This window comes from Camelus dromedarius, chromosome 4 (assembly GCF_036321535.1).
Source record: "Camelus dromedarius isolate mCamDro1 chromosome 4, mCamDro1.pat, whole genome shotgun sequence".
NCBI classification, from domain to species: domain Eukaryota; kingdom Metazoa; phylum Chordata; class Mammalia; order Artiodactyla; family Camelidae; genus Camelus; species Camelus dromedarius.
In genome coordinates, this window is record NC_087439.1 from 16,042,825 (window position 1) to 16,069,310 (window position 26,486).

A 26,486-nucleotide genomic window follows, 5' to 3' on the forward strand; every position below is an offset into this window, starting at 1 on the left:
TGATTCTGTCCAGATTTCTCTGTCCCTGAGGTGTCACTTTGAGGCCCCCATCTTGGTCCTTTTCCACCATTTTCAGCCCCTCCAGGGCTTGGAGGACCTGGCGGGCCACGCTCTTGGAGCCTCAGCTAGAGTGGCTGGGCATGACACTGTTTCTCTAATGCCTCCCATGGATCTTGGTCATGGAGCCAACCCCAGCGCCGCCCTGGAGGTACAGGTGCTGAGATGTGGAAGCAGCTCGTGTGTAGAACCAGTTCTCATCACAGGGGGAGCAAGCTCTTTATGCTTGGCCACCTCACAGTGTAACAGTCCTTTTCTTTATATGTTGGTTTTATGCCTTGATTGAGAAAGCACCCAATACACTGAGATCGAAAATAACAGTCTTCTACATTTTCTTCAGCATTTATATTGTTTATATATTTAGGATGTTAAGCCATGTAAAATTTATATTTCTTTCTGGTGAGGCAGGGCTCTGATGACATGATGATGGTTATTTTCAAAGCATTGCCAAATGTCCTCCGACCATTCACTCATGGTTCATTATTTCCCACTGCCACTTTCATCATAAAATAAATTCACATTTAAAAACAGGCTTGTTTTTAGACTTCTATCAATCAATTTATCTCTTCCTGGTTCAAACTCAACCTTTTTCTAGTTACTACAATTTTTAAGTATATTTTGAAGTATTGTAAGATAATTTTTCCACCCCGTACTTCTATGTAGTTCTTTATTTTCAAAGCTGTCTTATCTATATGAGAACATTTTTAACTTCCCAGGTGTATTTTATAGTCAGCTTGACAAATCTCATAAAAAATTGTTGAATTTTGATTGAAAATGCATTCAATTTTAGATTCGCTCTGAGTGAACGAACATTTTTACAACATTGATGTTTCTCATCTCATGGATATACAATATGTTTCCACTTATTCATGTCTTCCCTTCTTTTCTTATTAAGATTTTCTGTTTTGTTCATCTAGATCTTACATATATCTTATTAGGTTTATTGCTAGGTAGTTCGTATTTTTTATTGATCTTATGAATGGAATCCTTTCCAATTACATTTTCCAATTGGTTGTTAATTTAGCTTGGTGAACTTACTAGTTTTCAAATTTTTGAAAAATTTTCAAAATCCCTTTTCTGACTCAGCATTCAATGAGTTTCTTCCCCACCCCCATCCTCTGACCTTATTCTTTTTATTTCAGGAAAAACCAAAATATAACAGAAAGAAGGATTCCTGGTTCTTTGACAAATCCCTCATTTTACTACTGAGATCTGACACACTGAAGTGACTTGTCTAAGGTCACACAATGTAGCACTCAGAAAGTGGCAGAATTAGACTAGCTTCTAGAACAGTTATTACAATTTCTAACATAGCCAGAATAATAGCAGCTTAACTGTGCCTCTCTTATGAGTTGTATATCCTTCTACACATAGCTTTACCCATCTTTGTATTCTATGCAATGATTTGTGTAGTATTTTATAATTGTGTATGAAATGGGCAAATTTCCATGCCATGCAAATACTGTTGGTATTCAGTTATGTATTTTTTTTAAAAAATGGGAAATGGGTCATATTTATACTATAACAGTATACAGGTGTATCCAAAGTGGCTAAAGGCAATTATCAAAATGCTTGAGAAGGAAAGCCAATGAATAGTTGTTAATCCCCAAAAGTGCATTAAGCATTTTGAGAGAAGCAAACACGTGTAAAAACGGTGCAAAAAAAAAAATAACAGAGAAGTGATACAGTAGCTATTGTTGGCAGTTTAATACATTGTGCTATATGCTTTACATATGGTAACTCACTTAACTGTAAAACATACACACACAACCAAGAGTTTTTTTTTTTTCTCCTTTCACAGAAGAGACAGCAGAACCCTAGAGATGAAATTACTTGCCCAAGGTCATAATATTAGTGAGTAGCAAAGACTGAATTGGAACCCAGGCGTATTTATCTCCAAAACTCCCTTTTGGCAACACTGTATGAGTGCAGCAAGTCCCGGGAACATTTTTAATTTTTAACAGACACCAAATGCATCTACTACCAAAAAGCTGGTCATTAACTTCTGGAACATTTCTGTGAATGCCTTTGAGGAAGTACTCATGACATACCTCATCACAAGTGAAAAAATCAAGTCATTGTGGAAGAACTGATTCAAGCAGCTACATGGATGAATATCAAGCACGCACTAACCAAAATAAGCCAGACACAAAAGACTATATATCATATGAATCCATTTATATTAAACTCTTGAAAAGGCAAAACTAATCCATAGTGACAGGAAGCAGGTCAGTGGTTTCCTGGGGCTGGAGATTATGGGGGATTGACTGGGAAAGGAACAAGGGGATCTTTTGGGAGTGGTTGACTAGCTAATGCAAAATTTCTTCAGAAACAGGTCACAACCATTGGTAGAATGGGTTTAATGGTTCCTTCTAATTAGAGTAAGAACTTGGATGTATCAGAAAATTGCTTTTGAGGAGTCACAAGTGAATAATATTTTATGTGGATCCTCAGTGTTTCAGCAATCTGGCTGGAGAATCACAGCAAGATTTAGCTACTAAAATAAACAGTTTGGAAGCTTAGTGAACAATCAATCATGGTAATCCATCCAGCTGCACAAAGGGCAGGCGGGAACATCAGATGTTCTGCTTTGATATGGAATTAATGCAGTGAGTTATTTTTTCTTTTGCAATGGACATAACATTGTAATGGGAAGATAATTCTGCATTAGAGGCGTCAGCTTGTCGATCCTCTCTTTCATTTCAGCTTTCTTCATTTTTATGGCAGATTCTGCTGCAGCATTCACGGTAATGGCATTCTGCCCTCATATTATTAGGAGAGCTGTACGTTAATTCAAGGATCTCTATGCCTGCCTTGAACAACATCAAATGTAACACTGAAATATGAGCAAGGCTTATTGGAAAACATCTGTCTGCATCTCATATCAAAAAATGCACAGCACATTTGATTTTGAAATTCTGATTTTCTTCACATTAAAACTGCCTGGAAATATACCTATTATGTAGTATGATTCCTATGATAGGAACCTTTATCTCTTATCCCCTCCCATTCCATATTTAGCTATTTCTGAGAGAAATGCAATTATAGAAAGGGAAAACTGAAAACAATTCTCTTTTTTTAAGGGGACTTGTACTTTTACTTTTTCAAGGTGGACATTCAGGGATCTAGTATTCTTGGTAAGGGTTTTGAAACAGGTCTGAGGTAAAGAAGACTATAAAGGAGAAGTGTCCAACACAAGATGAATGAATAAAGGTAGAAGGAAGGTTATGGTGCAGACTGTCATCATGGATTCAGTCTTCATTTAGGATTGATTTCTTAATTAAGGAAGCAATAGACAGGCTTCACAGGGTCACTGAACATCTTGAGGTTATAAGAAAATTTTTGTCTGCATGTAGAAAGAACACCTATAGCCTTGCTCAGAAGCTCAAAGGATTCTGTGATCCATATCCCCTTCCTCTTCAAAGTTAACCAGCAGATGGGATAAACAGCTTAATTTAGGGTTTTTCTAACACATCCAACTCCGCATACCTCATACACATATTCTTGCTTAAACACTCACTCTGAGTCGTTGAGCTAAAAACCCATAAGCATCTACCTAGAGTTAAATATCTCCAGAGAATCCCCAGGAACACAAATTCCTGGGAAAATCCAAAATCAACAACAAAACAAGTCAATAGTGAAGACAAACTGATTTAATACAGTAGATGTGGGGCCTAATACCTCATTCTCTCAGACCAGTTTCTCAAAAATATTCTTGCTGGCCTATAATTCTCTCTCTCTTTTTTTTTTTTTTTGTAGTGCCTTTGCCTGGTTTTGGTATCAGGGTGATGGTGGCTTCATAGAATGAGTTTGGGAGTATTCCCTCCTTTTCAATCGTCTGGAAGAGTTTGAGAAGGACTGGTATGAGTTCTTCTTTGTATGTTTGGTAGACGCCAAAATCCTCACCAAAATTTTAGCAAATAGAATCCAACAACACATAAAAGAGATTATACATCATGACCAAGTGGGGTTCATCCCAGGGACACAAGGCTGGTTCAACATACACAAATCAATCAATGTAATACATCACATCAACAAGAGAAAGGACAAAAACCACATGATCATCTCGATCGATGCAGAAAAAGCATTTGATAAAATTCAACACCCATTTATGATAAAAACTCTCGCCAAAGTGGGTATAGAGGGAACATATCTCAACATAATTAAAGCTATATATGACAAACCTACAGCCAGCATAGTACTCAACGGTGAAAAACTCAAAAGCTTCCCACTAAAATCTGGGACAAGACAAGGATGCCCACTATCACCACTCCTATTCAACATAGTCCTGGAAGTCCTAGCCACAGCAGTCAGGCAAGAGAAAGAAATAAAAGGGATCCAAATTGGAAAAGAAGAGGTAAAAGTGTCATTATATGCTGATGACATGTTACTATATATAGAAAACCCTAAAAGATGCACACAAAAGCTACTAGAGCTAATTGAAGAATTCAGCAAGGTAGCAGGTTACAAAATTAACGTTCAAAAATCAGTTGCATTTCTTTACACTAACGATAAATCAACAAGAAGAAAGTAAAGAAACAATCCCCTTTAAAATAGCACCCAAAGTAATAAAATATCTGGGAATAAATCTAACCAAGGAGGTGAAAGAATTATACACAGAAAACTATAAACCACTGATGAAGGAAATTAAAGACGACTTTAAAAAATGGAAAGATATTCCATGCTCTTGGATTGGAAGAATCAATATTGTTAAAATGGTCACACTGCCCAAGGCAATCTACAGATTTAATGCAATCCCTATCCAATTACCCAGGATGTATTTCACAGAACTAGAACAAATCATAATAAAATTTATATGGAACCATCAAAGACCTAGAATTGCCAAAGCATTACTGAAGAGAAAGAAAGAGGCTGGAGGAATAACTCTCCCAGACTTCAGACAATACTATAGAGCTACAGTCATCAAGACAGCATGGTATTGGTACCAAAACAGACATATAGACAAATGGAACAGAATAGAGAGCCCAGAAATGAACCCACAAACTTTTGGTCAACTCATCTTCGACAAAGGAGGCAAGAATATACAATGGAATAAAGACAGTCTCTTCAGCAAATGGTGTTGGGAAAACTGGACAGCAGCATGTAAAACAATGAAGCTAGAACACTCCCTTACACCATATACAAAAATCAACTCAAAATGGATTAAAGACTTAAACATAAGACAAGATACAATAAACCTCCTAGAGGAAAACATAGGCAAAACATTATCTGACATACATTTCAAAAATTTTCTCCTAGAAGAAATAAAAGCAAGAATAAACAAATGGGACCTAAAGAAACTTACAAGCTTCTGCACAGCAAAGGAAACCAGAAGTAAAACAAGAAGACAACCTACGGAATGGGAGAAAATTTTTGCAAGTGAAACCGACAAAGGCTTGATCTCCAGAATATATAAGCAGCTCATACGAGACAATAAGAAAAAAATAAACAACCCAATCCAAAAATGGGCAGAAGACCTAAACAAGCAATTCTCAAAGGAAGACATACAAATGATCAAAAAGCACATGAAAAAATGCTCAATATCACTAATTATCAGAGAAATGCAAATCAAAACTACAATGAGGTATCACCTCACACCAGTCAGAATGGCCGTCATTCAAAAATCCACAAGTGACAAATGCTGGAGAGGCTGTGGAGAAAGGGGAACCCTCCTACACTGCTGGTAGGAATGAAGTTTGGTGCAGCCACTATGGAAAACAGTGTGGAGATTCCTCAAAAGACTAGGAATAGACTTACCATATGACCCAGGAATCCCACTCCTGGGCTTGTATCTTGAAGGAAATCTACTTCAGGATGACACCTGCATCCCAGTGTTCATAGCAGCACTATTTACAATAGCCAAAACATGGAAACAGCCTAAATGTCCATCAACAGGTAACTGGATAAAGAAGATGTGGTATATTTATACAACGGAATACTACTCAGCCATAAAAACTGACAACATAATGCCATTTGCAGCAACATGGATGCTCCTCGAGAATGTCATTCTAAGTGAAGTAAGCCAGAAAGAGAAAGAAAAATACCATATGAGATCGCCCATATGTGGAATCTAAAAAACAAAAACAAAAACAAACAAACAAAAACAAAGCGTAAATACAGGACAGAAATAGACTCACAGACAGAGAATACAGACTTGTGGTTACCGGGGGGTGGAGGGTGGGAAGGGATAGACTGGGATTTCAAAACTGTAGAATAGATAAACAAGATTACACTGTATAGCACAGGGAAATATACACAAAATGTTATGATAACTCACAGAGAAAAAAATGTGACAATGAGTGTGTATATGTCCATGAATGACTGAAAAATTGTGCTGAACACTGGAATTTGACACAACATTGTAAAATGATTATAAATCAATAAAAAAATGTTAAAAAATTTATAACCTGAAAAAAAAAAATACTTGCTGAACAAAGCACTTTTTGCACCTTCCCTGCTTCCCTGCCACCCAGATGCAGACCACTAACCTCACCGGAAGAGAAAGGAAAGAGGTACAGCGTGTGTTCAGCCTCTACTATGTGACAGCCAGTGCACTGGGCGTTTTCAACGTTTTTAATGGCTTTATTTGTTCAAATGGAAAGTTAAGGTTCTAGGAATTTCAGGAACTGGTCCGTGGTCACCCACCCAAACTATGGTGGAGTGTGGATATGAATCCAAGATTGCTGGCATCTTAGTATTTGTCATCTTTCACTCCTCTACATGATAATTTCTTCCCCCTTCCCACCTCTCTGGTCCTCTCCCACCTGCCTCCTTGGAGTCGGATGTTTTCAGTCAGCTCACTTCATCTAATCCATTTCCCAAAGCTGCCCATTAGGCTGAAAGCACTTGTCTCCTGCTGAATTCTTACTCTTCCTTAATTCAGGTAAATTTCAAATGTCTCACCCACAGCACAGTGAAAAAGGCACAGGGCTGGGAATGAGGACTGCTGGGTTCTGTCTGCCCTAAGGCTGTGTGACCTTGCACTGGGCATGAATCAATCTGAGCTTCAGATAACAAGGTGGGTAGATTACGTGATCTTGAAAGTGGAGATATAATATTCTGACTCTATTATTCCTTGGCATAAACATGTTTCCAGGGAAAGTGATTTGATCGTGTTACTAGGCCATTAAGAGTCATCATCCTTATTTGGGGAAATACCACTTATGCCCACCATGGTGGTGTAGATAACTCAGGTTGTCAGGATATGACCCAAGTGGACGTAACTTGATTTGTCCAAAGTGGAGCACACTGCCAAGTCCAAACAGACCCTTAAATGCCTTTTAATTGGCTGGTTTGCTGACAGCTACTGCAACAGCCTTTCCTCTGCAGGCCAGGGGGAAGTGATGAAGAACTGGAGAAGAGGGTGTGAGCCGGCAGTTGGGTACTTTGGGCCGGATGCTTTGGACCAGGAGAAGAGCCCTAGCTAAGAAGAAGACTCAAGGAATTTTTTTATTGCATTTGTAAGAAAAAAAAAAAAGGCAATAATACTCCAGCCTAGTAGTAAGGATTCAGTGAGATGACATCTGTCTACTAATGAGGCATAGAGCAACCTTTATCAATGTAACTGTCAGACACCTATTTGGAAAACCCTAGTTTTGACCAAGTCTCTTCCCCTAGCCAGTTGTGGAAACCACCTCTCTGCCTCAATGCAGCACATCCGAAGCTGATGGAACTGCCCGGACAACTTCTCTAATGAACCCCCCACACATACAACCCTGCTCCTTTTACTTCGTATTATGTTATAGGTAAGCGTTCTCCTGGTCCTTTTACCCTCGAGCCTGTGAGGGAGGACAAAGCAGAGGCTTATCAACCACAGTGTATGGCTGGAGGCAACAGGGACCTGTTTGCATGGCCCATCTCAGATAAGCAATGAGTCAGATGTGATACCATCTTACAAATAGGGTCCATGATGTACAGTGTGGTGTCCCTCATTCTAGGCGCCCTCTGGGTAGGTGGAGGGTCTGACTTCTAGACTTTGAGGAAAAATCAGGCATTATTGTAGTTCTTGCTTTTGAGATACAAGGTTGAGGGTGATGGATAGAAACAGACCCAGGTAAGGGACACAAGCTGCTTTAAAGGCAGGAAAGGCTGCTACAACTTGATTGAATGAAGATGGTTTTATGAACAGGAGATTCAGTGACAATCCCCAGGTTTCCCGGTCTCACAAATGTGCCCTATCACCTCTCCTGTGCAAAGATCTCCATCAGAGTATTAGCAAATCTGACCTGGGCCCATGTGTGGAAGTCTATGTGTTAGTGGTGGCAGGTGGGAGAGGGGATGTCTCTGTGCCCTTGAAACTGGTCCTCACTGTTCTGGGGCCGCCATGTACACAAGCTACATACCAATGCATCAGGATATGAGAGCATCTTTCCCGCGAAATATTTATCTCCATCCTTCTGATCAGTTTGGGAGCTACGGTAAGCCCAGTCCTAGCGTATTTCTGAGTGACTGCAGCAGGCCAAGCGCAGCTGAAGGCCACTCGTGTTGGTCTCTAGGGTCTGATATCCCAGACTTCACTGAGCTTCAGACCAGCCTGAAGTCCTCATCTCATGGAGGTTTAGTGTGTTCTAGGTCAGCTCTGCTGAGAGATCTCAGAGGTTTCTACTTGTCCCTTCGGTATATACTCCATCCTCCCCTCTCCTCCCTGACCCATGCAGCATGGACTTCAATGATATGCATCATCACTGTAGGCTGATAGGTTAAAGACCTGTTCCAGGGTCTCCCAGACAGCTGTGGCACATTGGAGTGAATTGCTACCCTGTTCCAGAAAGTGGCTCCCAAATATGTCAGGCAGGTCTCAGACAAGTGTACCCTTGTGTGGTGAGAGAGGTGAGAGAGGTGACAGAACAAAGCCAAACTGCTTTCACTCCTGGAAACACTGGTCTTTCATGTCAGAGTTTGGGTTACTTAATCTTTTGGTGCCAGGAATAAAATTTCCCTGGTGGGACATCCACTGATTGCCACGGACATTCCATGGCTTTGAGTGCCAAGAAATTAACGCTCTAATCTGCATAATCAAATCCCCAGGTAAACATCACCATTCCTTTCTCGGTACTTTCTGTCCCCTGCATTTCCAAATCCTTCATTTATATCCCAAATTTATGTAATGCTTAATAACAATTTTGACTGGGGGAGCTTTTAAGGTTACTATGATAAACATTTACTGCATGAAATTCACTAAATCCAGAATTATCAGGTTTTCCTATGTGTTTGAAATATGATAAAATAAATTCAGCCTGAGTGTTACATGCCACAAAGTACATTTTTCCTTGATTTACATTACAATCACTTAGTCTATTTCAATATAATGTTGATTTATGTGTAGGTCTTAAAACTTTGTTTAATGTTAAAATCCTTAAAACAAATCTTAGACACAGAGGGCTCTTTATTTTTCATCAGTTTTCTTAATTTAGCTTAACTAGATTCTACTCATATTAAAAGCTAGGAAGAACTGCTGTTGAAGGTCACAGTGGCAGAGAATTCAACTAGCATGCCACTCCTCAGAGGTTTCTGTTTTCCTACAGAACTCAGTGGGTTAATCTGATATTGTTGGAAGGAACTGGGAAGGCTACATAAGACCAAATCAGGTAAAGACAATTTTATAACTTTTTAGTTGTGATTAAAGTCAGGCCCTGGGTTTAACCTAACTATAAATCTCTGTACTAAGTTAAGTCCTGAATTTAGTCCACAAATTGTCTGTTACCCTAACAAACCCCTATGCATACTTCAAGGCCCATTTTAGCTGTCACCACCTCCTAAAAGTCTTCCTTGATACCCTGGATATTGTTAATCACTCTTTCCTCTGAGGACCTCTGTTGGTAAATATTTCTGTTTCATTTACTACTCTACTGCACAATTGTTTGTTCATATTATCTGTCTCTTTATTAAATGATAAACTCTGTGTCCTTAGTAGAAGCTCAGTGAATTTTTGTTGAAATAATGAATATGGCAATATATTCTGACTGTGCTATGAATATGATTATGAAGCTTGGTGCCCAGGTATTCTGAGAATTTGTACCATGTTTTAAATTAAAACTTGCCATCACTAGAGCAAGGAAAGAAATGCAGGTGGCAGCTCAAATCTGGCCCACAGATGTTTTACTGGGCTTTCTCAGTGTTGTAATAGTTGAATCAGGTGTCAATGTTTAAAAAATCAGGAGACTGCACACCAAAGTCCGCATTTCCAGTTTCTTAAAATGTCTAAATCTATGGTAATGTCTAACAAGAAATTCCACTTGGCCACAATTGGCTGGAGCTGGTGGCTGAGTAGACACCCTCCTTTGTTTATTCCTTCACTTGGCTCAGTCTCTTAAAGCACTTCAGTTTGCAGTATTGGTTTTAGAACATCAGATTTTTCATTGTTTCAGGTGAGAGGATGGTTTGTGCAGAGCCAGTCATGTGCTCTTCAAAGCAATTAATACACATTTGGAATATATCTAGTTTTAGGGGGATACAAAGAACAGGAAGCCAGGTAACTAACTTAAAATCTGGGTAGGAGGTCAGGATGATAGGGGTAACAGCTCACATCCATGAAACCATATGGAATATCAGTGTCTCGGCCAAAGGCATATCTGTGTAACACCATTCTCTACATCCACAGGGTACAAACAATTCCAAGATGGAAATCCCATCCGAGGTCTCACTAGCATCAGGAAGAGATCAAACTGAAGCAAAAACCAACCAAACAACAACAACAAAACTAGAATTCATTTAAAAGGAAAGAGCAGCTCCCCTGGTCGTCCGTACTACATACGCATAATACTGCAAAGTCTACCTTCTTCAATTTCCACATGCAGTGCCCTAAGGACCGCTCTCCTTCCCTTCTCCTCTCTTCCCCATTGTGGTCACTTCTTTTGTGACGTTACCTCCTTCTACATCTGCTGTTGGCAAGCCTTTCCATTCGGCCCAGAGGTCCACTTAACCTCTAATTCACTCAACATTTATTGAGGCTCACTTTGTTAAAAGTTATGCATTGGGAGGATTCAGGGGTCAGTAAGGCAAGGCCTTGTCCCCATGAAAAGAAAAGCCAAAGCAAGTCATTATGGAGTAGGAGTCAACCCTGACTTCCTTATAGCAGAACTCTTATAGCCTCGACAATAATGCTGACAGGAAGCACATTATGATGCTTCGACTAACAAGCCTAGGCTTTGTATAAAAAACAAAAATAGAAAACACCCTCAACTGACTTGGGAGTGAAGAACAAACATGCAAGAAAAAAAAAATGACAGCACACTTAACAAAGTAACATATCGTTACAGTCTGGGATCTGGTGAGCCAGGTGTGTGTAGGAGATGGGGAGGCGGGGGTGGTTATTCCAGGACCACTTCTAAAGCATATGGATTCAGAAACAGGACTGGAAGGATACCTTCACATCTTTGCACAAGCTGTTCCTTCTGGCTGACATGTATCTCCTTGTCCACCTAACAGACCCCTATTCATTTGTCTAGACACATGTGGAAGCATTACCTCCTCTGTTAGGTCTTCTCCAGGCCCTTCATCCCACAGAGTTAGTGCCCCCTACCCTGCCCTGCCCCTAGAGCATCTCCTGTGTCTCTCAATGTATCACTCTGTTCTCCACGGTACTTGCAGACCACAGCAGTTGAGGAGATGCATTTTACCACTGAATTCCCAGCACTAACAAACTTTCGGTGCTCCTAACTGGTTAAGTGAATAAAGAGGAGTGGCAGTGGGTGGGATGAAGATGGGTGGAGCAGCATTTGAACAGAGGAATGACATACAAAATGGAACACTTGAAGGAAAACCTATGTCATGTTCTGTGGAGTGAGAGTATTTCTGCTTCACTAGAGTAAAGAATTTGTGTCAGGGAGAAAAGAAAAATGAGGCCATCGAGGGTAAAGCAAGTTCATAGAGGGCCTTGGATGCACTACAAAGAGGAGAACATCACATCTTGCCATAACCCTGAAGATTCTTTCTCATCTTCTCTGCTGCTCTTTCTTGATCCCAAACCAACCTCGTGTGGGGCATCTCATCACTGACAGTTCTGCCCTACAGGAGTTGTGTGATCTTCCATAGTGTCCATTGTGTCTCAGAGAGGCCACTCTCTGTCCCGAAGACAAGTTAATTCCTTTCTAGTGCTCAGTGTGTAAGAGAGAATCCCTGCTGCACATTCTCCGTATGTTTTCACGTCTGACAGATGTCCATAATGAAGCCAGCACGGCCCTCTGATCATGCAGAATGACAGACCACTGCCGGTGGGTACTCTGCCATCTGGGCCTGGCCTTCCCCAGCATCCCTGAAGCATCACCAGACTGCTCCTTCTGTTGCTCTGTGGGTCTTTCTAAATTAGATAACAGATCTGCAGGGCAGGGCTGGAAGCTGCCTCCGTGGCCAGCACACAAGCAGCTCCAGGGAAGAGCTAATCAGTTTCAGAAACTCATAAGGCAAACTTACATCCTAGTAGTGTGGGAAGTCAGGTAGCCGCCCTGAACTTGTGTGTATTTTCTTGGCTCTTCTCTTGACTGTTTCGTAGATTGTGGCTCAAGAGAGGCACACATTAATCAGAATGAAACACTTCCATCCCAGAACTCAAGAACTGTGTCCCACCTTTCACCAGTCGCCCACTAGCTCACCCACTCCTCCTCCCTTATTGTTTTCCATATTATTCTAATGTCCTCTTAGTGATTTTTTTCTTTTCGTCTTTCTTAAGTGTATATATCTGGAAAGTACCCAAAAGGCCGATATGTAGACCTTTAAAAAAGCAAAATACATACATATAAAAATGTGTGATATGGCTGGCATTTTCCAGTTTCTCTAATGGCCAAATATCCCAGAGGTGATGGTTTTGGGCTCAGTGTTTGATTGTTCAGTTCTGTGTAGTTCTGTGAGGCTGTGTTCCTTATACAATGGCAAGTTGTAAGAGCAAAGAATGGAAATTCCTCCAAATCTTTGTTTCTCAGAAATAAATAAAGGGATTAAAAATATGAATTGGGCATTTAGGTACAGGTGATTGATAGAAAAATACACATAAGTGGACAGGAAAGGGCATGGTCTTCAAACCAAGGAGATTACAATTTAATTGTGATTAGGAGCATCTCCCTTAAAGGTGATATCATCAAGATGGTGACATAGGTCAATTCTGAATTCAGTCCCCCTCACAAGAAGACCAGCTAGCAACACCAACATAGGCAAGACACCACTGTGAGACTCCTGGAACATGGAGGGGAGGCAGAAGCTCCCCTCTGGACCACAGAGACTGAGCAGGCCTTCACTGGAAGAGTCAGAGGAAGGGCTAGCCTCTGCTCTCATCACCCACCCCCCAGGATGGCACAGGGCCACACTGAGAGGGCCCCTGGGGCTTGTGGTTTCTCTAGTGGGAAAAAAAGGAGCCCAAGGTGGATATCTACCTTCCCAGCATTGTGAGCCACACCCTGGAAGGCTCATGTGGGTCTCACCCCATGGGGATCACAGGGAAGCTGCAGGGTTGGACATTGGCAATCACACTGGGACAGAGAAGTGGGCAGGGCTTACAGTAACCAGCACTGGGATCTGGGCAGACCAAGTTTCTCCTCCCAGTGGAGGAAGAGACTTCAGCCAGTGGCTCTGCCCAACTGCAGAGCCAAACTGGTGACCACGTGTAGCCAGAATATTGGATGCATGGTTCTGCCTGATTTGGTATCTAGAGAAGCTGTGCTGGTCTTAGGACCTGGTCTTCTGCACGCCTGGGCAGGGAAGCAGGCTCATATAGCCCTGCCTACTGCTGAGTTGAGCCCCCCGTCTCGCCTGGTCAGGAGGCACAAGCAGAACACCCAGGAGGCTGAGTAGTCCAACTACAGCGGCACTGACAGGGAGGGGCGCATGAGCAGAGAACGCAGCCAGTGGCTCTGCCTGACCAGGGAGCTCAGTGGATGGTTCTGCCTGATCTTGGTCCCCATACAATGAGCCATAAGAGCTAGGGAGCCTGTTCTATGGCCCTGGCCAGGCAGGAAAGCAAACCTGCAAGCCCCCTCAACTACTGAGTACAGCGCCCGACCAGGAAGCAACCTGAAGTTGTTTGTGAAGGCAAGCAGCTGTGGAGCCGAGTCTACAGCTGCACCTGAGCAAAGAACCGAGCCAGCAGTTCCAGCCAACTGTTCCCAGACAGTGGCACCTCCGGACTCAGAGCTCAGGCAGTGGCCTCACCCAAACAGAGAACATAACAGCAAGCCCCACTTGTCCAAGGCTGTTACCAGCAGTCCCGTCTGGAACCCCAAGCTGAGGTGACAGGTAAAGAAGTGCCTCTGCTTAAGTAGACTGTAAAGTCTGGAAGGGGAAACGAAACTGCTTTCTCAAAGATTACAAACAATCAGGTAAACATGATGCCATCAAAACAAATAAACAAACAGCAAATAAAGCTCTAATCACTGACCCTAAAGAAATGGAGATCTATGAATTATCTGACAAAAAAAATTCTGAATAATTCTCTTAGAGAAGTTTCGTATACTACAAGAATGCACAGACAACTAAATGAAATTAAGAAAATAATGCATAAACAAAATGAGAAGTTTAACAAAGAAACAGAAATTATCCAAAAAACCGAACAGAAATCTTAGAGCTAAAGAATACAATGACTGAACTGAAGAATTCAATAGAGAACTTCAACAGCAGACTCAACCAAGCAGAAGAATAAATCAGTGAATTAGAAAATAGGTCATTTGAATAAAAAAAAAAAAGGAAGAAAGAAAAAGTATAAAAGCCTAGGGGACTTATGGGACACACTCAAGAGAAACAATATTCTTCTAGAGGATTTAATAAAATAACTATTTTATATTTATATTATGATTATATTTATATCATATATATTTATGATTATATTTATAAAATGATTATTAAATAATGATCTCATTAACATCAGAAAAATATTTGAATGCAGGTTTTTTTTTTGAATGCAGGTTTAAAACTCACTGGTAACAATAAATACACAAAGCTAGATTTTCTAATATTGTAATGGTGTTGCATAGTTCCAGCTTAAAAGTTTAAAGGAAAAGTATTAAAAATGACCATAACTAAAAAGAATAATAAAAAAAATCATAACTCAAGTAGTTTATTGGGTACATTCTATAAAGTCTGTAAATTGTAACCTTAATAACCTAAAATGTGAGAAGGGAGAAGAAAAAGTATAATGTTTATGTATGATATTGAAGTAAAGCTATTTTCAGATTAAAATAGAATGTTATAAATATATTTTATGTAAACCTCATGATAACTACGAATGAAAAACCTGTATTATTTATACAAAAGATTATGATAAACAAAGTATGCTGCCACAAAAAGTCATCAAACCATAAAATAAATCAGTAAGATAAGAAGCGAGGAACAAAGTACTCACAACACAATCAGAAAACAAATAATGAAATGGCAATAGTAAGTCCTCACCTACTAATAATTACTTTTAATGTAAATGTATTAAATTCTCCAATCCAAAGACATAGGTGGAATTTATTAAAAAACCCTAACAATATGCTGCTTACAAGGGACTCACTTTAGCTTTAAAGATACAACCAGACAGAATGAAGGTATAGAAAAAGATATTTCAAACAACTGGTAACAAAGAGAAAGCAAAGTTAGCTATATTTATATCAGACAAAACAGACCTTAAGTTGAAAAGGGTCAAAAGATACTAAACGTTATAATATAATGATAGGAGGATCAATCTATCAAGAATATGTAACAACTGTAAATATTTATGCATCCAACATTGGAGCACCTAAGTATATAAAGCAAGCATTAACAAAAGTAAAATGAAAAATACACAGAAATACAGTAAAATAGTTGGAGACTTTAATACCTTACTCTCAACAATGGACAGATCATCCAGACAGAGAATCTATAAGGAAACAGTAGATGTGAATAATACTGTAAACCAAATAGACTTAATAAACCCACACAGAACATTTCATTCACCAATACCAAATACACATTTTTCTCAAGTGCATACAGAACAATTTCTAAGATAGATCATATATATGTTAGGCCAGAAAATAAGTTTTAGTAAGTTTAAGAACATTGAAATCATACCAAGTATTTTTTCTAAACACAATGATATGAAACTAGAAATCAATTACAGGAGAAAAACAGAAAATTCACAAAAACATGGAGTAAAAAACCCAAAAAACAAAAAAACACATTCTTCAACAACCAATGGATCAGAGATCAAAAGAGAAAAAGTATCTTGAGAGAAATGAATATGGAAACACAGCATACAAAAACTTACAAGATGCAGAAAAAGCAGTTTTAAGAGGGAAGTTTATACTGATCGATACATACATCACTAAAAAAGAAAGATTTCAAATAAATAAACCAACTTTACACCTCAAGGAATTAGAAAAAGAAGAACAAATGAGACCCAAGGATAACAGAAAGGAGGAAATAATAAAAATTAGAGGAGAAATAAACAAAATTGAAAGCCATAGAAAAGATGAACAAAACTAAGAGTTGGTTCTTTGAAAAGATAAATAAAAGTGGCAAACCTTTAGCTGGACTAACCAAGAGAAAGACAGAGGACTCAAATAAATAAAATTATAAATGAAAAAGGAGACATTACAACTGATACCACAGAACTGCAAAGGACCATAAGATACTACTATGAACAACTATATGCCAACAAATTGGACAACCTTAAATAAACTGAAAAATTCCTAGACACAAACAACTTACCAAGAGTGAATCATGAAGAAACAAAAAATCTGAACAGACCATGAATGAGTAATAAGATTGAGTAAGAAACCATAAACCTTCCAACAAAGAAATACCAAGGATAGTTCACTGGTGAATTTTTACCAAAGATATAAGAATTGATGCCAAATCTCCAATTCTTCCAAAAATTGAAGAGAAGGGAACACTCCAAAATTCATTTTATGAGGCCAGCATCACCCTGATACCAAAGTCAGATAAGAACACTGTAAGAAAAGTAAACTACAGGCAATATCCCTGATGAATATAGATGAAGAAATTCTAGATAAACTACTAGCAAACTGGTTCCAGCAGTGCATTAAAAGGCTCATAGGCCAAAATCAACTGGGATTCATCCCTAGGATGCAACGATGGCTCATCATATGCAAGTCAGTGTGTGTGCTATATCATAATAGAATTTTAAAATCCTATGATCATCTCAATAGATGCAGAAAAAGCATATGACAAAATTCAACATTCATTTGTAATAAAAACTCAACAAAATGTGTATAGGAGGAATATACATAATAAAGGCCATGTATGATAAGCCCACAGCTAACATCATACTCAAAGGTGAAAAGATGAAAGCTTTTCCTCTAAGATCAGATACAAGGCAAGGGTGCCCACTCTCACCACTCCTATTCATGATGGTACTGGAAGTTCTAGTCAGAGCATTCAAGCACAATAAATAAATAAATAAATAAAATGCATGAGAATCAGAAAAGAAAAAGTAAAATTATCTCTGTTTACAGATGATATGATTTTATATATAGAAAATCTAAAAATTTCATCAAAAAACTATTAGATACAATCATGAATTGAATAAAGTTGCAGGATACAAAATCAACATACAGAAATTAGTAGTGTTTCTAACAGACTCACAGACGTAGATACTATCTAATACATATAAAATAAATAAACAACAAGTTTACACTGTATGGCACAGAGAACCATATTCAGTATCTTGTAACCTATGGTGAAGAAGAGTATGAGAACGAATGTATGCATGTTCCTATGTGACTAAAGTACTGTGCTGTACACCAGAAATTGACACAACATTGTAAACTGACAATACTTCAAAAAGAAATTTTTTAAAATCCCATTTTATAATAGCATCAAAAATAATCAAATACTTAGGAGTAAATCTAACCAAGGAGGTGAAAAATATGGAGATTCCTCAAAAGACAAGGAATAGACTTACCACAGGACCCAGGAATCCCGCTTCTGGGCATATGTCCAGAAGGAACCTTACTTCAAAATGATACCTGCACCCCAATGTTCACAGCAGCACTATTTACAATAGTCAAGACATGGAAACAGCCTAAATGTCCATCAACAGATGACTGGATAAAGAAGATGTGGTATATTTATACAATGAAATATTATTTAGCCACAAAAACCGACAACATAATGCCATTTGCAGCAACATGGATGCTCCTGGAGAATGTCATTCTAAGTGAAGTAAGCCAGAAAAAGAAAGAAAAATACCATATGAGATTGCTCATATGTGGAATATAAAAAACAAACAAACAAACAAAGCAAATACAAAACAGAAACAGACTCATAGACATAGAATACAAACTTATGGTTGCCAAGGGGGCGGGGCATGGGAAGGGATAGACTGGGATTTCAAAATGTAGAATAGATAAACAAGATTATACTATATAACACAGGGAAATATATACAAGATCTTATGGTAGCTCACAGAGGAAAAAAATGTGACAATGAATATATATATGTTCATGTATAACTGAAAAACTGTGCTCTACACTGGAATTTGACACAACATTGTAAAATGATTATAAATCAATAAAAAATGTTTAAAAAAAATGTAAGACCCTGATGAAAGAAACTAAAGATAACACAAATAAATGAAAGATATCTTGTGTTCATGGATTGGAGAAATTAATCCTGTTAAAAATTATTAGATTAATTATTAATTAAAAATCTATAGATTCAAAGCAATCCTTATCAAGATGCTAATGGCATTTTTTACAGTAACAGAAAAACAATCTTAACATTTGTTTGGAACCACAGCAAAGGAGTCCTGAGAAAGAACAGAGCTGGAGGTATCACACTTCCTGATTTCAAATTGTATTACAAAGCGATAGTAATTAAAACAGTATGGTGCTGACATAAAAACATATACATAGACCAATAGCATAGAATTAAGAGCTCAGAAGTAAACCCATGCACATACAGTCATTAATATTTGACAAGGGAGCCAAAAATATTCAATGGAGAAAAGAGAGTCTCTTCAATGAATGGTTCTGGGAAAATTGTATAGTCACATGTAAAAGAGTGAAACTAAACCCCTATCTTACATCACTCATAAATATTAACTTGAAATGGATTAAAGACTTAAATGTAAGACCTGAAACCATAAAACTCCTAGAAGAAAACATAGGGAAAAAAAACTATTTGACATTGGTCTTGGCAATTTTTTTGTATGTGACACCTAAAGCTTACAAAAGCAAAAATAAACAAATGAGACTAGAGCAAACTAAAAAGCTTCTGTACAGCAAAAGAAACAATCAAATTAAAGGCAACCAACTGAATGGGAGAAAATATTTGCAAACTATATATCTTATAAGGGGTTAATATCTAAAATAAATAAGGAACTCATACAACCTAATAGCAAAATACCATGTAATCCAATTAAAAAGTGGGCAAAGGCCTGAATAAATCTTTTTACCAAGGGAAATATTCAGATGGCTGGCCAACAGATACATGAAAAGGTGCTCAATATCACTAATCATCAGAGAAGTGCAAATCAAAATCACATTGAGATACCACCTCACACCTATTAGAATGTATTAGCAAAAAGACAGGAGGTAACAAGTGCTGGTGGGGATATGGAGAAAAGAGTTCCCTTGTACACTGCTGGTGTCAATGTAATTGGTGCAGCCGCAATGGAAAACAGTATGGAGGTTCCTCAAAAAAACTAAAAATAAAACTACCATATGATATAGCCATTTCAGTTATGGGCATAAACTCAAGGGAAATGACATTGCTATCTCAAAGAAGAGATAGCTGCACCATTATGTTTACTGTAGCATTAGTTATAATAGCCAAGATGTGGAAACAATCTAAGTCTCCATTGATGGATAAATGGATAAAGAAAATGTGATATATATGCTATATATATTTTAGATATATAAGATACATGTTTTAGGGATATATTTATAGATTTTTCTATACAGAATAGAATATTATTCAGCCATAAAAAAGAATGAAACTGCCATTTGCAGCAACATGAAAGGATCTTGACAACATTATGCTAAATGAAATGTCAGACAGAGAGGGGTGAATACTGTGTAATCTCATATGTGGAATATTAAAATAAAAGAACTCATAGAAAGAGAAAAGATTGGTGGGGGGAGTAAGGATTTGGGGAAACTGACAAAGGGGATCAAAATGTACAAACTTCCAGTTATAAGATAAATAAGCTCTGGAGATATAATGTACAGCATGGTGGCTACAGTTAATAATACTGTACTGTATATCTGAAATCTGCTAAGAGAGCTTAAAAGTTCTCATCACAAGAAATAGTGATAGACGTCAATAAGACTTATTGTGATGACCATTCTGCAATACATATGTATATCAAATCATTATGCTGTACACCTTAAATATATACAATGTTACATGTCAATCATACCTCAGTAAAACTGGAAGAGAAAGTAAAGGCAATCAGATTGCTGCATACAAAAAACAAACAAAAAGAAACATCTCCCCAATATATACAAAATTAAATTCTGTTAAAAATATTGAATTAAGTGTTAAGCCATTAAAGTGTACACTGAATACGTATTCTGAACGGTGACAATATCTGTGGGAGGGTAAAATGCAATGAGCAGCAGAGCTGTTGCCCTCAGGAGATTACTATTTAGGTGAAATGAAAGTTAGCGTGAAATCCCTAGTTCTGTGGGTTGCACTGCGTGACTTCTACCATCTGTACCGTTAAGACACTAGGACTGCGTAACTGCATACAGGGCACTGAACTACTTATAGTTAGCGTGGATCACCATACCACAGGGGCTCCAGCAGAGGGAAGGCTGGATTACGACCACTATGACCCTGGAAAGCCCCTGAAAGGTGGCAGAATTGAGTTGTTTCTCAGGTAACAGGATTCTTTGCTTGAGGAGGGGTGAAGAGTTAAGTGTGTAACACAGCGTCCTGCCAAATCAGACCCGTGGATAGATCTACACTTTGAAAATAAAGATTTAGGGAAGGAAAAATATGTCAGAAGCACAAGTAGAATTTTAAAATCCTCTCATCTCTTCTGAAATAATAATATAAAATAAAACACTAGCAAAAAAAAAAAAGTCAACACTCTAAGAAGTGACAGCAAATTTTTACACCTTGGTTCTAAGCTGTCAGATTCTCAACTGTTTGTGAGAATAATCTATGCTATAACATTCTTTTCTTTCTATCTTGGTCCAAGGATATGAGTATAGGACTCTTAGAAATATCAGATAAAAAGGAAAAGAAAAATTGTATTAGGTGGAAAATATGAGAATAATGTCCCATTGAGATAATGATAACATTGGTGTCCAAAACAAGACAAGAGCAGAACACACAGTAGAGGGGAAAATCTTGGATGCCACCAATCAAGAGGCTTTCAGAAATGTGTAAATATGGTAGGCTCCTTACTGCGATTATACTGCAGAAGCCCTCTGATTCGATCACATGTGGGCCAATTAATCATGTCTGTCAGAGTACTGAATCCGTGCAGAGGGAGCACAGACAGGACGTGAAAGGGAGGAAGTAGAGCCTGACCACAGATTTAAACCCCTACTCTGTCAGTCACCAGCTGGGTGACATAGCCTCTTTGTGCTTAAGTGTCCCCATCTAAAAAATGGGTACACATAGTTCCTATCTCATAGGACTATAATGGAGATTAAATTGGTGAACACTGTAAAAGTGGTAGAACAGTATCTGACACGTGGTAAGCACTACATATTTGTTAAACAACATTTTTGGTAGGCCAAGGCTGCTTCTTTGCTTAGGGATCCTCCAGTGTCTTTTTTGGGGGGTGGGGGAGGCATCAAACACATGCTTTATTCATTGTCTATGATTTTCAGGTTTTGTTTTACTTACTGAGGAACAAGAAATTAAAACCACTTGAGAAGCAATTTGCATGCAGGATGCCTCTACTACATTTAATACAATTCCCCATCTCCCACAATTTTTTTTTCTTGCAGGCAGACATCTATATTTCATTTGATCACACATTTTTAGGGACTTGCCTTTATAATGCTTTTGAAGCACCCAACTTTGTTTTATAGACACAATTCTTTTTGTACCTCACTGTATCAGTTTATAAGGTAGTTACAAAATTACGTAATTACCATGACAAGCACTACTCAAAAGAACATACTGAATTACAAACATAATTCATTCATGGTGGAAATTCAATTCAACTGGTAAAAGAAGCACTTAGTAGAGAGCTCTCTACTAGTTGCCAATGTTCAGTAAATTGAGAGTCTTATTTAACATGATTTATAAGGGGAAATGGTGAGCATTGGTTTATGCGGCCAGTAAGTTCAAATAAGGTTAGTTAGGGACTCCATTTCCATTAAGAACATTACTTTTGGATTTTATTTGCTATACTGGTCTTGCAATTCACTAGAATTTAGCTAAAATTGTAGATTTTAATATAAAGGGTCTTCTTGATCTGATTTGTTACCACCCATGGTCCCAGAGATGCTTTTCTGGAAATTGGAATCCCAAAAGAGGAGTTTATGGCCATTCTTAAGATTTTAATTTTCAGGTTAAGAGTCTTTTCTTTCCCATCATGGACCTGATTCCCTTTGCAAGTTTCCCAGAATCTGTCAGCTAACCCTTAGAACTATCCCCTTCTGCTCCTCTTATACCAGAATTCACTAAGTAATATCCATGTAACCTCTTCTCTATTTTTGAGGGACAAAGAATTAACTTTCTATAAATTCTTTTCTTTTCTACTATTTACCACATATCTACTCAAATCTACTAAAATCACAATGTGTTCAACAATCTTTCTAGAAGGTGGTTACTTACACTGTAGAGAATCCTTAAGCTGTATTCAGCAGATTACAACTAAAGTAGTTTTCTAACACATGTAGAAAACCACTTAGAAATCTACTGTACTGAATATCCAGTCCATGGGCAAAAGCTGTAAGGTCTGTAACACCAGGATCAGGCACACTGGTGGGTTTGCGGCACCCATCGGTCAGACCCTCAAGCTGACTGGGCTGGACCAGCATGGCCGCATAGTTTCAAAGCGTCCATATAAGACAGGAAACATCCAGAAGAAGAGGTAAAGATATAAACCTCTCTTAGGTATATGTAAAGTAACTCCTCTTGCAGACTGAATATATGTAATTTATTCATTATTCCATTCAACACATTATTACAGAGTTTCCAAAGATGCAAAACAAACTCAGACTGCTTATAGCCAGTTCTCCATGATATGTATTTGTGCCACCAGAAAATACAAAATCACGGGCCAAATAAATAACAGACCACCTGAAAAGCCAGCAACTTTGTCCGTGATTGTGAGCTATAAAATGTTAGAAGGCAGGGATCCTATGGTTATTATTCTACTTCACAGAACTATTAACAGCCCGTCTTTTACAAATTCCATTTAAATTAGAACAGCTCCTGGAAGTGAGGTCTATTTGGGGAGAAACAGTGTGTTGGCTGAAAACACCCAGAGAATAAACCACTGAATTCTGTCATTAGCACAAACATCATCCCAGTGTGTGGATATGTATTTGAGAAATTCATGACAGCCAATGAAAAAGCTTAAATATCTATGGCACGTGTGCTTACTATGGAAATAAACCACCATGATTCACAAACAGGGACTGTAGATCCTTAAAAGTTGTTTTAGAAAAGCCTTAAATGAAAACAGGCCAAACGGAAAAATTCATGAACGTGCAACAGCTGTTAAAAGTAATTATAATATTGGATCTTGATTACGAGAGAGCAAACGAGGTACAACTTTTTACAGATGCAAGATTCTCTATGACCAATATTTATCGGGGCCACGATCAGGAAACAGAATAGAGATAGATGATTTTTTTCCACACAATTTTTAAGTCTTAAATTATGAATTATGCTCTAACAGATAAAGCAGAGAGAAAATTAATTTAAGAGATGAGATCTATTTTACAATTCAGGGAGCTCCTTTATTTTAATTTGGGGGGAAAATTACACTTTGATATTCAGCTTTACCACACATCTTTCTTTCTCTGAAACGAACTGCAATTTCTCATTATTTTCCCGAGGAGTCAGGGAAAGATGTTTGTGCCAAAGTTCAGAGGGCAAATTAACAAGACTGTCTCAACCTTCTGTCCTGGAGAAACTTCTACAATGATGGAGATGTTCTATATAAACACTGCCTAATGTGGTAGCTGCTGGCCATGGGTGGCTTTTCAACCCTTGCAATGTGACTAGTTTGACAGGGAAATTTAATTTTAATTTAAATTATTTTTTAAACTCAATAGTGCCACATGGCTAGTGGCTACAGTGGTGGCATGCAGTCTGGAGGATACCTCTGTCTTTTCCCTTTCCAAGCCAATTAGACCAGGCAGCTGGGGATTTATCCTTGAGCAATGATGCACATTAATAGGGTTTTTAAAAAATAGGGAACAGCAAAGATCAGCCTTCCAGACCCCTTTGCCAATCCATGTTTCTCCTCCAGTCAGATATATTCTCTCGTGCCTTCTCAGGGACAACTCTAAAATGACTCAAATGATTTCCACAACTTTGCCTGTTATGAAGGCGGGTAAAGGAAGAGTGCAGAGAGAACACTTAGAGAGAAGCTGTAAAACACAGAACTGGAGGAGAGGAAGTATTAGGTTGTGAGGAGGCAGGCTGCAGACTGCACACAGAGAGATGTGAACGCAAACAAGCCTCAGCTCTAATTCTGATTACAGAGAGTTTGAAATAAAGAAACTCACTTTGGCATTACATAAAACTCTCCGTTGCTTATCATGGACTGCAAGAGTATTAATGCTGGTCCCCAAAGCAATCAATGCTTTCCTGACTCCATTCCACGGTTTCAGTTAGTTTCCTAGAGTGATACTTCTGATTGTCCTTTTTACCTGTTTCTTATTTGTTGATGCATTTCTTTATCAAAATTAGCTTTAAAAGGTGAGCGACTGAACAGACATTCAATTTTAATGACATCACTTGAGAGGGGAAAGAATTGAGGTTCTGATGCAATATGTCTTGCCCTTGGAGAGAGTGGTAATTTCTGAACTGAAGTCACTTCTTGTCAATAGCATTTCAGTAGCAAAGATTGTTTTCCACATAAACACATACCTGGAGAAGCAGATCAGAAGCTGGTCTGACTCGCTGTTGGAACAGGATGCTTAACGTTCGATTCTGTTGTTCCAAATCAAATACTCTTGTTTTCAACTTTACACATTCCTCCCTTAGATCCTGCAACAAACACATTGAAAGGAAAACAAAAAATTCTATAACTGAAAGACACTTTGCATATTATAACCATATTTTATCTGATATTCCAGACGCATTAGTAAAAAATTTTTTTTGTATTTTTATTCTTCAAAACCCCAGAAATAAATTGCACACAATGTTTTCTTCCACAGCCCATTGTCTGATAGAATTATTATGTTCAGGGAAGACCAATGCAAAGAAAAAAAAGCACCTTGAAATCAGAAGTGCATTAATCTAGCATGCTATTTTTGAAAATGGTAAATCTTAGTGATAGAAAGTCAATTTAAGTTTCCACCTATATATTTTGCCTTTTCACTGTCTTCATAAAAGCAATCATAAAGCACAAACCACAAGGACAATAATGTTTTTAGAGTGAATAGAGATTTGATGAACTAAAGAAACTATCACTTTTGATGGAGCCTCTCGGTGTCATTTGTGGAAATAAGTTGAAACTCTCAGTGTGGTTGCTAATCGAGTCAGTGATGCATTTGGACGGAGTGAAATAACTCTGAAGTGAAGGCTTTAAAAGGCCACTTGAAACTTGTCCAACCTCTCAACTAGTGGATTTCCATTTCTTCTGGGCTGTTCTAGTCTTTATGCTGGGGAAGAAGTAGAGGACCCTGACCTTGGCATCCTCTTAGAGCAACCCTTTTGAATAGTTCAAACACCACAGAGACCTCTTTCCAACTTTCATGAGGGGAGCTGACACACAGGAGCTGTACAATTCTCTGGAATCCCACTAAGGGGCTGCCTTCCAAACTAACTTGTGATAAAGAGACTCATACTGACATGTCTACATCCTCCCTGATGGAGTTCAAGGAAGACCAGGTAGAATCAAGCCCCAATTCAAGGTTCATCAATAGTTGACTCTTTTCTCCATTTTAAACTTTGTCTTTCACTATTTCCTGTTTTTAAAAAACACGTCTGCTCTTAACATGCAAAGAATGAGTTCTCAAAGTACCATGCATTCTGCCACCCTCCTCCCTCCTCTACCTCCCTTTCCCTTCTCATCCACCCACTTCTTCCAGCCCAAGTTTGGCTCTTTGGTTGATGTCCAGTTCAATTTCTACCTGTCTCCTCCTGATACTTTTATCTGGCATCCTCCACCACTTTAATCTGTTTCCTTTTCTGAACTCCAGTAAGCCCTTGATGCCTCATATGACATTTAGCTAATGTCATATACTACTTTGTGTTGATTTTCTTCATGCTCTGGACGTATCTTGTTAATTAGATGACACATTTCTCAAAAGGCAAGCCCGAGAAGATCCTCACATAAACAACAGAGCAAGCATATTGCTCTGACACCTTCA

General features: G+C 38.4%; 1 protein-coding gene across 13 annotated transcripts in view; it reads right to left on the bottom strand.

The window, feature by feature from the left end:
- Positions 1-26,486, bottom strand: part of NCKAP5 (NCK associated protein 5) — a 918,970-nt gene that overhangs the window by 153,873 nt on the left and 738,611 nt on the right. For all 13 annotated transcript variants that reach the window (XM_064484702.1, XM_064484710.1, XM_064484704.1 and 10 more), the window contains one exon: positions 25,039-25,158. In XM_064484702.1, the coding sequence (XP_064340772.1) occupies positions 25,039-25,158 (120 nt within the window). The remainder of the gene's footprint in view (positions 1-25,038; positions 25,159-26,486) is intronic.